Source organism: Octopus bimaculoides, chromosome 8 (genome assembly GCF_046866305.1).
Source record: "Octopus bimaculoides isolate indiv1 chromosome 8, ASM4686630v1, whole genome shotgun sequence".
Lineage (NCBI taxonomy): Eukaryota > Metazoa > Mollusca > Cephalopoda > Octopoda > Octopodidae > Octopus > Octopus bimaculoides.
The window spans coordinates 39,147,259-39,163,992 of NC_142935.1; the positions used below are offsets into that span (position 1 = coordinate 39,147,259).

A 16,734-nucleotide genomic window follows, 5' to 3' on the forward strand; every position below is an offset into this window, starting at 1 on the left:
TTAAATTGGCGTCTGCAATACTATTCATGAGACCCAATAAAATACTGCACACACATCTAAAACATCACTCTTTTGGCTTCCCGCTCAAATATGCGCAAGCAACACTTGATTATTCCGCAACCTATGTAAACATTCCACTTAGGTCCACTTTATCCAAAGTATTCTTTTTTTTTTCCTTCTTCTTTTCAAAGATTCTAGGGTATTATTTGAAGGGAAATTCGGCTGCTATTTCAAGCAGATCGAATTACCACTAAGATGATCCCAAGTTTTCGACAAACGTCGAGCGAAAAGTTCAAACTTAACATCAGCGGTATCCACCTCACGAATGTGAGAAGGCCTAGAGGTATCATCAGTGATTTCCCTTCACCGATTCTACTAAATAATAAGGGAGACTAGACCATAAAGTTAATACTCTTCACATGAAAATTAAACAATATAGACAAATCACAATCCATCGAAAGTTAGTTGAATAAGTCTTTCACCCTAATCACTTATCCAACTAACACCCTTTCGTACATGAAATGCATATTCGAAAACGTATTAAATTATACAATTAAAGTATTTGTAAGAGAAAACATTTATCAGCGTCAGTTCCCATTCAGATTTCAGGTTGCATGAAAGTTAATAAAAATAAACAAAATCGATAATTTATTATATATAATTATTTTATCAAATTATAATACTCATTAAGCTAAAAAGAGGTGGGTTTCTTTTTCTTCTCTTTTCTTTTTTTAATTTCAAATTCTTCAAACTTTTAGGATTTGATTAATTGAAATAATTCAAAAGGAAGGTAAATATATGTCACTGAAATTTGAACAAATTGTAAGATAAAACTACTTTGATTTGTTAGTTTCATTGCTTCCAATTTCCAATGTATTGTCACAGAATCAACTAGCTGGATTATCCAAATTTTCATTTTATAAAATATAACCAAGCAGAAGTTAAAAAAAAAAAAAATACAACCGAAACATCCACTGTTTAATAATAAAGATTAAATGTTACTTTTTAAATTTTGTCTCTCATGCAGTGTCAAATTACGTTTGATACTTTAATGCACGTTTTATAGAAATATATATTAGTTTGAAAATCTTAAATTGGTATTAATTATTTTTAGAATCTTTAACTTTTTTAAGAGCCAAAGTTGTTATAGCCTTCCTGTCAAACTTACCACTAGCCAACGTCGGAAAAGACGGAAAATATAATATATAATCGGGATGCATCGATACACAATCAAAGTTTTTTGGCTGTGGCATTGTTTCTGTACAAAACGTTTTCAATTCGTCTTCATTGAAGTCGTGATCTGGTAGAATGGTAACACATGCGCACACACGTTCACCAACCTCCTCGTCAGGGATTGGTACAACAACCACAGCATCTACACTCGGCTGACGTTCGACATAATCTTCAATAAGTTTAATTGATAACTTTACCGTACACTTTTTGATAAAATCTGTACTTCTTCCAATCATTATGATGTCACCATCTTCAGTTAAGTAACAAATATCTGACGTTGAATACCATCCTTTTTCTAGACACGAGGTACCATCAAGAAATGTTTTCGTCGTCCACTTACTTCGAAAATATAAATAGCCTGCCTTTCCAATATCCACAACTCTCTTCTCCTCGTCAACAATTTTGATTTCTGTCCCCTTAAACGGTAGACCCAGCATTCCCTGTCGATGTTGTGAAATGTTTTCTGGAGTAAAGAATCTACTGGATATAATCAAAGCTTCAGTGGTTCCATAAGCAATTACAAATTCATCTGCAATTTTAAAAGAATGCTCTATTGCATCATGTGTAAGCATATCTCCACCGGATAGTACCGTCTTTACACGAAATCCACGATTCCCAAGTCGTTTCAAGTCCTGTGGTGCAACACCCACAATAGTACATTTCTCTTGCTGCCATAGATTTACTACAAAATCGAAATTCTTCGTATCGTTCAACATTCCTACATCTCCAGTGACGTGTTTGGCTCCCTTGGTTAAGAGCAGCAAAGGATATCCTCCAATATATCCCATTGGTCGACCGCTAAATGCTACATCAACAGGAGAAATACTAGTGCTACTAAAACACTCATCTGGTAAATTTATAATGTTGAAATGGCTGTGACAGATACGTTTAGGTACACCTGTGGTTCCAGAAGTCTGATTGATTACTGCAATATCTTCTGGGTCAATGTAAGGAAATTCAACTGCGACATCGTCACTTACCTCTGCCATCAATTTAGCAGCAGATAAAGCATTTGCTGGTCCATGTGTATTGGACACATCAATAGCAAATCTCAAATTGGGACACACTTCGCTAGATACTTTTCCATTATCGTTTATTTGTGCAATAGATAAGAAACTGTCCCAAATAGATTTAGAACCAAATACTACGGCACTACAACCTTCTATAACAGATTTCATATCTGCTAATCCAAACATTAATCTCATAGAATATGCTCCCGTCATCATGATTCCAACATCGTAGCTCATCCATTCCACACAGTTAGGAGCGCAAAATGCAATCTTCTCTCCTTTTTTAATTCCTAGTTTCATCAGTACTTTGGCAAACTTCACCGAATCATCATACATTTCTTTTCTGCAAAGACAAACAACGTTATGAGTATGTAATGCTTCTTAAAATCAGTATTAGTCATATAACATAGAACTCACATTTACATATTCAATTAAACGATCGCTATGTATTCATTACCTTGATTTTGAGAAAACTGTGCTCTTGACCTTTGTAAGTTATCCGAGACATCGAGCTCACTGCGGTTAATCTCTTGAACACTAGTAAGTGGATTGACACTCACACAGTCACATATCGAGGTTTGTATGAACACCATCATTTTCGTGGCACAAAATGATGTGGCGCCACGTCGTGTGTGATATTTTACGAAGACCACCACCGCCGCTTGATAACCGGTGTTGGTCTGTTTATGTCCCCATAACATCGGTTCGGCAAAAAAGACCGATATAATAAGTACTAGGTTTAAAAAATAAGTCCTCCTAGGGTTGATTTGTTCGACTAAAACCCTTTAAGGCGGTGCTCTACTATGGCTGCAGTCAAGTAACTGAAAGAAGACAGGCGGGCAATGCGATCAGTGAAGCATCCACTCTTGAGTTCTATAGAGGGTTAGTGGAGGGAAAGAGCGATGACGCACTTGGAGAAATGCTAGGAGTTGACGAAATCGAACTAACCAGTCTGCTCAGGAGGACTTTCGAGCCAGGGATGATGGATAACTTCCAGAAATCACTTACTTGGCCGAGCTACCAGGGGACACTGCCGGTTCGAGATAAACTCTACAGGCACGGAAGTGCTGTCAGAGTTATAACAATGAAAGTTCCCCTATTGGGGAACTTTCATTGTTATAATTTTTGTTGTATATCATTGTTATTCTTCTAATTGTGTATTTGTTGTTTCTGTGTAAAATCCCCACTATCCATGTCTACTGTATCGTGCTTTATATGTCGGACCTAGTGGCTAATAGATGAAATGATAATAATAATTATTATTATTATTATTATTGAGGCGGTGAGCTGGAAGAATCATTAGCAAACAGGGTAAAATGTTTTGCGGCATTTTCTTCTTCCTGTTCTACCGAGGTCAACTTTACCTTTCGTCTTTTTTGGGGTCGATAAATTAAGTACCAATTTAGTGGGATCGATGTAATCGACTATCCCCTTCCCCCAAATTTCAGGCAGTGTGCCTACAGTAGAAAGAATTGTTATTATTATTATTATTATTATGGCAACCAGCAATCAGAATAGTTATGGCCTCGGACAAAATGCTTAGCGGCATTTCTTCCGGACTTTTACGTTCTGATTTTAAATGCGCTGAGGTCGTTTTTGCCTCTCGTCTTTTCGTGATCGATAAAATGAGTACCAGTTGAGGATTGGAACTGATGTAATCGATTAATCTCCTCCCCAAAATTCATTGTCGCTGTGCCAAAGTTAGAAACTAAGATAGCGAGCTGACAAAATCCTTAGCATGCCGGGCAAAGCGCTTAACAATATTTCGTCCACCTTTCGTTCAGATTTTAGAGGCTGCCGAAGTTGACTTTTGCACCTCATCGTTTCGGAGTCGATATAACTACCAGATGAACATTGTGGTCGATATAATCGACTTCATCATCCATCAAATTTGCTAGCATTGTGCTTGTTGTGATTTTGCTGGATTTGAACCTGTTAGGTGGAGCGTTGTATCACTCTACATAGCAGGTGAATATGTTCATTTATTTGACATTTATCAAGTGAACTCTTCCTTTGTCAAGTGTATTGGCTTGTGCCAGATGTATGTATAAATTACTCGTTTCTGTAAGAGCATGAACATTTTCTCCTAGTATATTTGGCGTTGTTAATATGTGATTTTACGAGTGGTATCAAGAGGGAGTTTTACGAGTTGTGTCGGGAAGGAGTTTTGCGAGTGTGACGTCATCCTTGTTTGTTGGCTTGTGACTTTTATTGTTTAGAGTGAAGGAGATATCTAGATGAAGGTGAAGAGTTGCGCGGCAGCAACGGGAAGACGGGGTGCTGTCGTTCCGAGTTTGCTGGGGAGGCGTGGGGTGAGTTGCAGGGTGGAGCTTGTCGCGGCGTATCAAGATGTGATAAAAAGGGAGGGGGTCTAATTTGGGGTTGCCTCACCAGAGGAAGAGAGAGTGAAGGTGGAGGGTGGAGAGATAGTCTGTTGGACGTTCTCCGGGGGCTGGAGGGTATTAGAGGTTGCTAAGCGGGAGGAGATGGACAAGTGTCTCAAAGATTTTGGGGATAGTGTTGCCTTCTATACCGGAGGAGTGGTGGTTACCTTTGACTCCGAGGAGGAGGCGGAAGGGCGCCCCACTGAGGTGCTGCTCTCGGAAGAATGGGTGCTGCTGCCGCCTACCTAGGTAAACGCATTACCATTGTCAGGATAGGCAGGATTCCGCCTGAAATTGAGCCCCAGTGGCTAATGGCAGCGGTTCTCGCCGTAGGAGAAGAAGGAGGAGATGAGGAAGTACAAATAATACAGGTAACCCGGACCCAACAAATAAATTGAAGTGGGTACGGGTTGGAGAGGTTCTTCATGGTTAACCAAGTGGAATACGGTGGAATACCAGAAACAGTAGAGCTGCCCAATGGGGTCAAGCTAGAATAATGCTGGATGGAAGGTTACCAACCTGTTATGCTTGTGGAGAAAAGGGACATATCAAACAAAGGTGTCCTAAACTAACGAAGGAGGTTACAGAGACGGAAACACAAGAATGTGAAACGGAATTGGAGAAAAAGACCCAAGACGCGGAACAGAACACGAAGTTCATAGACGTAAAATCAAGAGAGAAGAAATTCACCGCCTAAAAAGGAATTCCAACAAAAGAAGCATAAAAAAAAACAGGAGGAAACATACCCATTAAGACCATCAACAACAACAAGCAGAAGCAATACGCCCATAGGTTCACCAATAACGAAAAATACCACAAGCAGAACAGAAACACCAAGTAGACGTACAGACATACAAACATACAGACACACAAACACACAGACATAAAAGCACAGACTTACAAACGTACAGACGCACAAAAACACAGACACAAAAATACGGAGACACACAAGATGTACAACAAGGTAAAGATATATACAGAAACAAAACTTATTAGTTACATATTACACAAATTAAAAAATCGAGAGAAAAATAACGAAAATGAAAAGGAATTACAAGAGTAAAACTATCAGAAGGCTACGACAAGGACATGAAGTGTATTCTGATAAATGAAGAGGGATATAGAACTCTAAAAGAAGCATTCCCATCAGATGTGAGTTCCCTGGGGCCTGAGGTGAGTAATGAACACTACGCCCCAGTGGTAGAATATGATGATATAAAGAGTGACATTAAGTGGCGAGACTTAATTTTTAGAAACAAGAGAACTGACAATGAACGTTTTAAAAGAATATTTGTAGAAACATTTGAATTTATAACCATCCCGGAGCGGGGACGGAGTGGTCGTCTCATCCTCATTTCTAAAAATCTATTTCATTCATTTTCACATGTTAATTGTCCCCACATGTTTTGTTTGTCCTTTCTTTGTTGGCCCCTTGTGGGCAATAAAAGATCAAACATTTTCTTCTATTATACTTGTAATCTCTATGGGGAATTGATTGGTTCGTTGATTTTCTTCTAGTATATTTGTTGTGTTGGCACTCCGTCGCTTACGACGTCGAGGGTTCCAGTTGATCCGATCAACGGAACAGCCTGCTCGTGAAATTAACGTGCAAGTGGCTGAGCACTCTACAGACACGTGCAGCCTAAACGCAGTTCTCGGGGATATTCAGCGTGACACAGTGTGACAAGACTGACCCTTTGAATTACAGGCACAACAGAAACAGGAAGTATAAGTGAGAGAAAGTTGTGGTGGAAGAGTACAACAGGGTTCACCACCATCCCCTGCCGGAGCCTCGTGGAGCTTTAGGTGCTTTCGCTCAATAAACACTCACAACGCCCGGTCTGAGAATCGAAACCGCGATCCTATGACCGCGAGTCCGCTGCCCTAACCACTGGGCCATTGCGCCTCCACTAGTATACTAGAAAGTAAGTAAAAGCCAATGTAAGACAGACTTTTGGTCAGTTATCAAGGTAAATCTGCGACGCACGAGGAAGTGGCGCCATTTCTTTATCTCTTCAACAATAGCATTAGCTTCTTTTTCAACAACCGAATGATGCTTTTTGGAAAATAGCAACCAGTCGGCCGTCCTGGTTCAACGTAACGGCGTCAGCCACGTCGGACACCGTTTCAACTGAAAAAGGCAAATTATCGTCGATTTGCATCTTTACAGCATTTGAAGTCGCGGATTTCAGGTCTTTGACGGCGTCAAATGCCTCTTTAGAACAGTGGAAATATAGAACTGTAAGTTAGCGGTTGTATTCGGTGTGAAAAGCATGGAACCTATTTCGAATAGTACGCAAATAATCCCAAAATACGTGAGAGAGACTTTTTATTTTGTGGTAAAGGGATACCTTTCAGGGCAGAAAAGCCCAATGGGTCGGGGCGAAGTTTTTTATGGCTTATTTGATATTCCAAAATATTGATAGTGGTAGTATTAAACACGCACTTGTCCTTATTTAGCATAATATTATACCTTTTTGCACTCTCTAAAAACTTAGAAAGATTCGTATCATGCTCTTCTTTAGCATTTCCACCAATCGCAATTTCGTCTAAGTATGCATGAGTTTTTTTATAATTTATTTTGATTTATGAAATTGTCAATAATTCGCTGAAAACAAGCGACGCCATTCGTTAACCCATAAGGACGTCGTGTGAACTGATACAGACAGCTATTTGCCTCGAAGGTGGTATAAATTTTATCCGCCTTGTGCAGCGGTACGCATTGATAAGCGCTACGTAAGTTTAAATGACTATAGTATTTATAAGTAGAGAACTTGTTTACTAAATCATATAGATTCGGCAAGGGATATTCATCTAGATAAGTAAACTTATTTATCGTAGCAGTGTAATCAATTAGTCTTCTTTTTTTTTGTATTGTTTTGAACCACATGTACTTGATCTCTTCAAGGTGAATTGCTTTGTTCGATGATGCCTTCTCTTAACAAATGCTCGATTTCAAAAGAGATAAATCGCTCATCCGACATTTTAAATTTTCTGGATTTCGTAAACAATAGATGCTAAGGAACACACCTCTAAGTTTGGACGTGGTCCCTCATATTTCATCTTAACGGAAGAGTACTTATTGAGAACAGGTATTCCTAATATAACATCAGTGCACGAGTCGGGTAGTACTAGAAACTGAATGTCAGGATACGTCCTCAAAGAGTTATATTTAATTTGCAGCATGCTTTGGCAGACAACTTTAAATTAACTGTAGCCATCGATGTAGTACCATTATATGAAGAAGTAAGAAGCCGAAGATAGTTAATTCCCAACTTCCAGTGTCTAAGAGAGCTTTTAACAAAAGTCTATTTATAGATTTTTCTATCATAGACGTGTTCAACGCAGAGAGAACAGGAGCAAGCGTACCAGTTTGAATTTATGCAGTAACAGAATATTTAGACTTGCATACCTTTGAATAATGACCAATCTTCTTGCATTTCCTACATTCAGCATTTCGAGCTCGACATTTCATATGCTCATGTTTTGATATACTTCCACACCCGTAACAGTAGGTCCAACGTTTTGATGTATTACTAGTCGCTGCACTAGTTTCATCTAACCTTTCACACCCTTCTACACCTGAAGACGACTTCATCATTTCTTCACTTTGTTTCGCTGTAGCTACCGGGAGATTAGTAGAGGTTGATATAGAATCGTAAATTTGTGAGTTGATATTACCAATTTCCGAGGTGTGTGCCTGATTGATTGCCGTAGTCAGAGTAAGCGATTTATTTTCAAGGAGTCTAGTTGGAATACTTTGAGATGAAATTCTGGTAATAAATGAATCTCGAACGTTATCGTTTCTGTAAATTTCGGCAGAAACACTCATAAAATCAGAATCCAGACTAAGGTTTTGAAGAGAACGCACATTTTTATCTATCGATTCATTGGGCAATTGTTTTCGAGTAGACAGTCTATGTCTGGCGACAACCGAATTGACTGGCTTAATAAAGGCATCCTTCAAAGCAGCTAAAGCAGAATCGAACGTAGTATATTCTGAAATGATTTCAAAGTTTTCTGAGGAAACTGAACTCGCCAGAAGTCCAAGGAAGGTATTGTCGGTTCCAGAAGTAACAGAATTTTTGTATCGACAACAAATGAACAACCAGTGCTTGAATGTTCTAGCAGCTTCTCAGGCACTAGGAAGAACTGCCAATCTTTCGAGACGTAAACTTTGCTCCATTTTTAAGTAAGTAAATGTCAAAGTTCACGGTTCAAGGTTCGAACTGACGGTTTACTACTATGTTGGTACAAACATACGTACGTACGTAGTTACTTGCATACATACTTATATACATACACATTCTACTGTTTACTAAAAGAATTTGGTTCATTAGAGTGCCAAAATAAGAAAAGATTATCCTTTTCTACTCTAGGTACACGGCTCGAAATTTCGGGGGAGAGGGTCAGTCGATTAGATCAATCCAGTACGCAACTGGTACTTAATTTATCGACACCAGAAGGATGAAAGGCAAAGTCGAACTCGGCGGAAATTGAACTCAGAACGTAAAGACAGACGAAATACCGATTTCTTTATTACCCATAAATGGCTATACAAAGAATTTTTAAGACATCATAAAACATAAAGACAGTACAAAACGCAAACATAAAATCGGGGTAATTAAAATAAAATGATAATATGCAAGAATGAAATAAATGAGGCGCAATGTCCACTCGATCCCCGAAGTCGGGTGGTTATATTTATCCAGTTTTTCACTTTTACGTTCAACGTCATGTAAACATTTTAACGGTTTTGTAAGTCAAAAAATTCCAACACTCGCGTTACCTTTCTTCCATTAATCATTGTTACGTCCGTCCTTAACAACTGCAAATAATCAGTTCTAGGGGTCGGCGTCTCCACCAACCATATCCGTTTCGTTATTATATTTTCACCAAGTTCTTTTATGCACTCTCAGCATCTTTCCTCACGTATCAAAATGCATTTTTCAGCACATTTCTCTTTTATTATTTCTTCCAACCTCTCGACTTTTCTCTCCATCTGCTCGCAATTCTCGTACTTTATGAAAAGCCCCTTGTATTTCACATCTTTATCCGTTCTCTCCTCCTCTTCTTGTACATTATTAGTTTCTGGCTTTTTTATCTCTTTTTTGTTTTCTGTTGACCGTTCCTTTGACTTATTTTTCCTTCGCTTTTTAGGGCTAGTAGCTCCATTTTCGTTCTTCTTTGTTTTCTCTGTTTCACACTTCTGTCTCTCTTTCATTTCCTCAGTGTGATCTACAATTCTTTCCTCCTCTGTTTGTGCTTTCTCTTGCTGTGTCTGTGTGAACTCATATAGGGGGCATTTGGTTTTCATATCACCTCTCTCCCCGCATATATAACAATTTGGTTTTCTTCCCTCGACTACGACATTTAACGTTTTCTCGTGTTTGGAGTATTATATCTTGATTCAAATATCTTTGCTGCTACGTCTGTGTGAGTTCTTTTACGTCTGTTATTGTGAGACATTTTTGTAACTGTTTGTTTAACAGTAGTTTTTCGCCCTACGGGGCAGGAAAATACCATTCATTTGTCTTCGCGACAAGAATTTTTGTCTGTTATTTTTGTCTTTTTGACAAAATGGCGACAGCCGAAAGCAACGCTCCCATTCAGGAAGAAAGCATGCCAAAGCAAAGTTTTTCTCAGGCTGTTGGTGGAAGCACCATTGAACTGAAAATTGTAAAAGAGAGTCTGTACGCGTTCAGGAAGTACATACAAAAGGTGGATGGTGAAACCAAATTGATTCCACCACCCGAGACTGTCAATGCCCGAAAGGAAAAGATAGTAGTATACAAGGTATACAATATAAAAGAAAAAAAAATCACGGAGGTTCGTAACGAACTGGTCGAGAGGTGTCTGGCGCCAATATGGCCAAAGGTCCGCCACGTCAACCGCGGAGTACGAAGTGCAACGGTTGAGGTGCACTTCGACTCGGCTGAAGTGGCGAGGGAGGTCTCGACGGAGACGTTAAAAAACGAAATAATCATGTTGCTGCCCACTTACATGGGAAAAATAACAGCACGGGTGACCATTGAGGACATACCTTTCAGATACGACGTAATGTGGGCGGCAGCAGCGGTTATATTCGACGTCGAGAAGAAAATTAATATTCTAAGCATGAAGAGGAAGGAAGCGACCAGATGGAGAGGTCAGACGTTGGAAATTCTGGTCCAAGCTGAGAACAGCACATTCGAGAATTTGCCTGATAGGGTGTTTGTGGGGGAGGGGCATACCATCCGCGTGTCGGTGGAGGGACGTCGACCCAGATGTTTCAAGTGTGGGCAGAAGGGTCACGTCCGCTCGGCCTGTATAAAAACAAAGCCAAACACCGTTAAAACGAGTGACGCCCCTCCTCCGAAAGCGGACGAGGAAGAAAAAGAAAAAGGCAAAGCAGTCACCATCGAAGTGGAGAGTGGAAACACGGTAGAAGGAAAAAAACAGCAAGAAAAAGAACAAGAGAGAGGAAAAATAGTTGCCGTAGTGGAGAACGAAACGGAAAAGATGGAGTTCCAAACTGCGAGCTACAAAAGGAAGAAACAACACGCGCCAGAGTCCCCTCCCCAAACAAAAAAAAAAGCCTCTGCACAGACAGAGGAAAAAAAAACAACTTCCCACCCTTACCCCGCTGGCACAATGCTGATAGGACAGAGGTTCAAGCCCCCCACCCCTCAACCTGCATTGAAAGGTGTTAAAAAAAACGAAAAAATAGTGGCGATAAACACTAAAAATGAAAAAGTTGTGAAGTATATCAAAGCCCACCCAAGGGTAAGATATTTCAAGAGCGGCACAGAGGACGCTCAATACAGATATGCAAAGGTCTCAGAAGAAGACTGCAGAAAGACTGTTTCAGGAGCACGTTAGAAACAAACTAATAATTGACGTCTCCAACGACGTAAAAGAGGGCAGATTGATTGTCAGCCCGGCAGCCACCCCAAACCAGAGCCCGGTGGCAACCCCGAGAAAGAGCAATGCAGAAACGGAAGGAGGAGGGGAGGTTGGCAGACAAAAAGTGCCATGCTCCCTCTCACAACCGTAAGTCCTCATTTTCTACCTTTATTTTTTCAATGATTAAGTTGGGTAGTTTAAATGTGCGTGGAATGGGGTCGAAATGGAAACAGGCTTGTTTTCTGGACGACCTCATTTCACATAGAATAGATGTGGCTGTAATAACCGAGTCCAAGATGAAGGGACCTGAAGCGTTCTCGCCCCTCCTCAATGGTTACGAGAAATTTATTTCTCCGAGCCGGAGGGGAGGTGCAGGCGTGGCAGTCCTCATCAAGAAAAACTTGGATTTGCAGATACGTACTGTCTTTCTGGACCCAGAAGGTAGGCTGGTCGTCCTAGATGTGACACACGAAAGTAAGCAGTCCTTCAGGTTGGTGGCTGTCTACGCTCCTAACGAACACAGGCAGTCGGATTTTTTTCGGAACCTGGAGTACTTTCTATTGACGTCTAAAACCATAGTATTGTTAGGGGACTTCAACACTATTCTCGATGCGCGAGTTGATAGTGTAGGCTCCGCTGATAGGAAAGGAAATTCTTGCCTCAAAGGTCTGCTAGAGAGCTTTAATCTAGTAGACCGTTACCGACTGGATGAGCCGAGCGTTCCACAGTGGACGTGGAGTAATAACGACGGCTCACGCAGATCGTATATAGATAGAATATTTGTTAAGGAAAGAGATAAGACTAGTTTTAGCTGTCCACATTTTTGCATTGTGCCTTACTCGGATCACAAACTTGTGACGTGTGAGGTGCATATAGATAAGTGTCATAGACAACGACCCGGGTATTGGAAAATGAACAAGTCTATTTTGACTTGTGTAGCTTTTCGTACCCGGATTAAGGAGTTAGTGCAGAGGGCATTATGTGGCACCATCATTAATAATAGATGGTGGCACGCCCTCAAGAGAGCCATACGACTTGAGTCCATTAGATTTAGCAATCAGCTAAGTTTAGATAGGACTAGAATAGAGGGTGACTTAGTCAGGAGTCCAGATGAGGCAATGGAATCTGGCACCGCATCCAGAGTGACGGCGGCGAGAACGGTCTTGTATCGTCACCTCAATGCCAAACATGAAGGATGCCGAGTCAGAGCTAAGTTACGCGCTGGGAAACGAGAAGGTATCAACGCAGCCAGATGGGCTCGCCATGTGGAGAGTCAGAAGGGCAAGAAATCCTGCATTGGGTCTTTAACTGACGGGCAGGGACGCAGGATCTATGGACAGGAGGAGATGCAAAAGGCCCTTCACCAGCATTTTGCTCGGGTGTTCGGGGAGAGCGGTCCGCTTGGGCGTGGGGAGCCCTTAAGGGACTTCCTAGCTGGCGGGCCTCGACTCTCGGCGCGCGAGGCTGAATGCTGTGAAGGCCTGATCACTCCCGCGGAGGTAAGAGAGGTGCTGGCCGAGTGCGCTGGGGAAAAGTCTCCGGGACTGGATGGTCTGCCCTACGAGTTTTACCGAGCAATGCCGGACTTGTTTGGGGAGATTCTGGCAGGCGTCTATGCAAACTGGCAGCAGAATGGGAGAATTCCCAGTTCTGTAAGCCGGGGAGTTGTGACGCTGATACAGAAGGACCCAAGCAAGGGGGATAGCATTAGTAACTATAGGCCCATAACTCTACTCAACGTAGAGCTAAAGATTTTGGCCAAGGTGTTAGCTAAAAGGTTGACGGCGGTCGTGGAGAAGCTTGTCGGGAAGGCACAGACCTGTGCAATCCCAGGCAGGTCGATCCAGGACAATCTTCACCTTCTCCGCTACACCTTAGACAGGGTTGGGAAATTAGCTGGCAAAGGAGGGGCAGTGGTCCACTTAGACCAAAGTAAAGCATTCGATAGGGTCGACCATCGGTACCTGGAGGCCGTCCTCGAAACGGCTGGGATAGGCCCGGGCTTTCGCGGGTGGATCTCCGCTATGTACAGCGGCATTAAGTCCACCGTCCAGATAAACGGTTACCTAACGGAGCCGTTTTCGATCAAGCGGTCTGTTCGTCAAGGGTACCCCTTGTCTCCGGTCCTGTATGTTTTGGCCCTGGAGCCATTGTTGCGGAGGCTGGAGAAGTTGGGTGGCAACCCTAATGAGATCGGATGCGGTAAGTTTACTTCTGCGTATGCGGACGACGTCACTCTCATCGTGTCTGAGGAAGCACAACTACCTCGAGTAGAAGATGCTCTCCGAAGATACGAAGCGGTGGCAGGAGCAAAAGTTAACAAGGACAAGTCCATCGGTCTGCGCCTCGGCACCTGGAGGAACAGGCCGTTATCGTCCAGTGTCGTTGGACACTGGACAGATGATCCTGTTAAGTTGCTTGGAGTCTGGTTCGGTTCAGACTCACAGACGGAGAAGAATTGGAGCGAGGTAGTAAACAAGGTGGAGGCCATAATCCGGAAGTGGTCCGGGCGGTCTCTGTCCTTGAAGGGTAGAGCGGAGGTGGTGCAGATGTTTATAGCATCTGTAATCACCTACCGCCTGTCCGTTGTGCCTTGCCCCGATTTTTGGCTAAACAAGCTGGTACGACTCCTCTTCCGCTTTTTGTGGAGGGGGGGAAAGCCACTTGTGAGGCGCTCCGTATGCTGCCAGCAACCGCTAAAGGGTGGTTTGGGGATGCCCTGGCTAATGATGCGCAGACATGCGTTGAGGCTGAGACATCTCTGGTGCCACCTGGAGGGTGATAGGGTGTGGAGTCCGTTGGCGGAGGAGTTCTTGCCGCGACCGGCCTCGCTGGAACGATTTAAACCCAGTCTCATTAGAAGATGTAATTTGACTTTATGGCAGAAGGAGTGCCGTCAGGCACTCTGGTCTATCCACAAGACGGGCAAGGCTGGCTGCGGGAATACCACCTCGGTATTCTACAGACGGCTAGTGGAGGAGGGAAACGATGACGTCTTAGGAGGGGCTCTGGGGTTCGACGAGAACCAACTCGCCAACCTGTTTCGTAAGACCTTCAAGCCAGAGTACTTGGATAATTTCCAAAAATCTCTGACTTGGCAGAGTTACAGGAATGCTCTACCTGTTCGCGAAAAGTTATCCAGGCACGGTTTAGCAGTGCCACCGACATGTCCAAGATGCGAGCAGGACAGTGAAACTGTCCAGCACGCTCTCGTACATTGTCGGAAGCTCTCCGGCTTGATGATTTACGTGGAACACGTGTTGTCGCATCTGGGACGAGTACAGCTGTCGGCTGAGTCTATGATAAAGATGATACCGCCAACTGGACTATCAAAGGAAGGTGAGGCTTGTTTTCTCTGTACGGTAGCAGTATTGAAAGAGTGTATATGGAGGACGAGAATGGAAGGCATCGTGACAGGGTCCTACATATCCGGCCCTGGATTGCTGTTCTACTTCAGATATCACCTGAAGAGCAAGATAGGGCTGGAAAAGAGAACCCTGTCAGAGAAAGTATATGAACGAAGATGGAAGGAAGTAGTGAAAAAGGTGGGTGTAAGTCACCCAAACTAATCATTGTGAAAATAAAAGGCAAACTGCTGGGCCTTATAGGCTGCCGGGTTGAAAAACCCAATCTCCCCTTCTTTTTATAGACATACATGTGTGTAGGTGTATGTATGGGTATGTGTGTGTGTGTGTATGTATGTATGTATTTATGTATGTATGTGTGTGTATATATATATATATTTATATAGATGTGTGTGGGTATGCATGCATATGTATGTCTGAATATTCAAAGTCATCGTTTTTTAAATTTTATAAAAACATCGTAAAAAATTTTTAAAAAGAAGAACTCATACATTTTGTACATCTGTTTGTACTTGTCTTTGTATCATCTATGTAAATTAGATCCATAGTGATCATAATAAAAATTTTACGACATTTAACGTTTTCTCGTCCTCCACTTCTATCTGGTATGTCCTCGAATGTTGCAAAAAGCCACATTTCGAGTCCAAATCCCCACCATTTGCACACTTGTTTTCGCCACTGGTCCCAATTCCGGCTCCTCCTTGGTTGCAACCAGCATTGTTGCAACCAACCACTCTGGTTTAATTTCTGATGTAACTCTGGGAATTCGTATTTTCACACTTCTTCTTCCTCTATAACTTGGTAGTAATGCTATTTTCTCACTTCTTAATATGTTGGTTGCATGCTTGGTTGCTTCTTCTATAGTGGCGAACCTCACTTCTACCGTACCGAACTTTCTTCCTCTGTTGATGTACGTGGCTTCATTGACAATATCACCCAGGCACTCCTCGATTTCCTCTTCCGTCACCATTTCAATTTTACAGGTTTCGACAGCCTGTGTACGATACACAACTGTCCTCAGAATTTTGTCTTCTTTAGACTCTTTTGGGAGGCACAATTTGTATGAGTCTCCCTCAACTTCTATCAAATCCCTGCTTCTGGTCACCTCCTCCATATCCAACTTGATTAACTTGGTTTCCAGCGGCACTGGCTTCCTCGCTGCAGTAGCCTTGGCGTAGCTCTCCATACTGGAGACACTACTACTTGCCATGATGTCTAAAGGTGGTTCATTTGAATTACCTCTCTCATAAATATCTCAGAATGCCCAAGCAAATCTTGGTATTGATTGTTTGGCTATGTAAGATAAAATTACCTTGAACGGTGCTGTTTTAATCAAAACTGGTGATCAACGTCACCATTATATTTGAACAATTCTCATGTGATTTATCGCAACGGCTGATTTTTTTTTCTACAGCATATTGCACACATGCGTTTCCACTTGGTACGATCCTTTTTTTATGGGAATTTGAACGCTTAAGCAACTCCTGACTGATCGTGATATGTTTTTATTAAATTTGTCAGAAGGCTCCCTGCACATTGCATACTTATTTTACCAATTGAAATCATGTGACAAAGCCTCATTGATAATTATAAAGTATATACATTTGTCTTTGATTTATTTCAGCAATCACATGTAGAATACTTCCTTCAGGTTTGAGCTGAAAGAGCTGGAACCTGTTGCAATTTAATTTAGCGTAAGCATATAACTTAATGGAATTCCTGTTGTTCAGATGCCGATTCAATGATATTTCAACACGTGTTCATGTGTAAAACCAATAATGTATCAAATATTCACCTACACATGGCAACACTTAAAAAACCGAAATGTGGACTTCGAGACTGGTGTCAGCGAATGTT

The 16,734-nt window shown here is 41.9% G+C and overlaps 1 protein-coding gene across 3 annotated transcripts in view; it reads right to left on the reverse strand.

Moving 5' to 3' along the window:
• Positions 1–647: 647 nt before the first annotated feature.
• LOC128248514 (uncharacterized) overlaps positions 648–16,734 on the reverse strand; it is a 29,279-nt gene continuing 13,192 nt past the window's right edge. Inside the window, exons 1-2 of one of the 3 annotated variants that reach the window (XM_089356357.1) lie at positions 9,417–9,543; positions 648–2,586 (exon numbers count right to left, since the gene is read on the reverse strand). In XM_089356357.1, coding sequence (XP_089212483.1) covers positions 1,101–2,586; positions 9,417–9,427 — 1,497 coding nt within the window. In that variant the 5' untranslated portion in view covers positions 9,428–9,543 and the 3' untranslated portion in view covers positions 648–1,100. Of the gene's footprint in view, positions 2,587–8,039; positions 9,137–9,416; positions 9,544–16,734 lie in introns of those variants that run through there. The other 2 variants (XM_052969885.2, XM_089356356.1) reach the window with 2 other exon arrangements.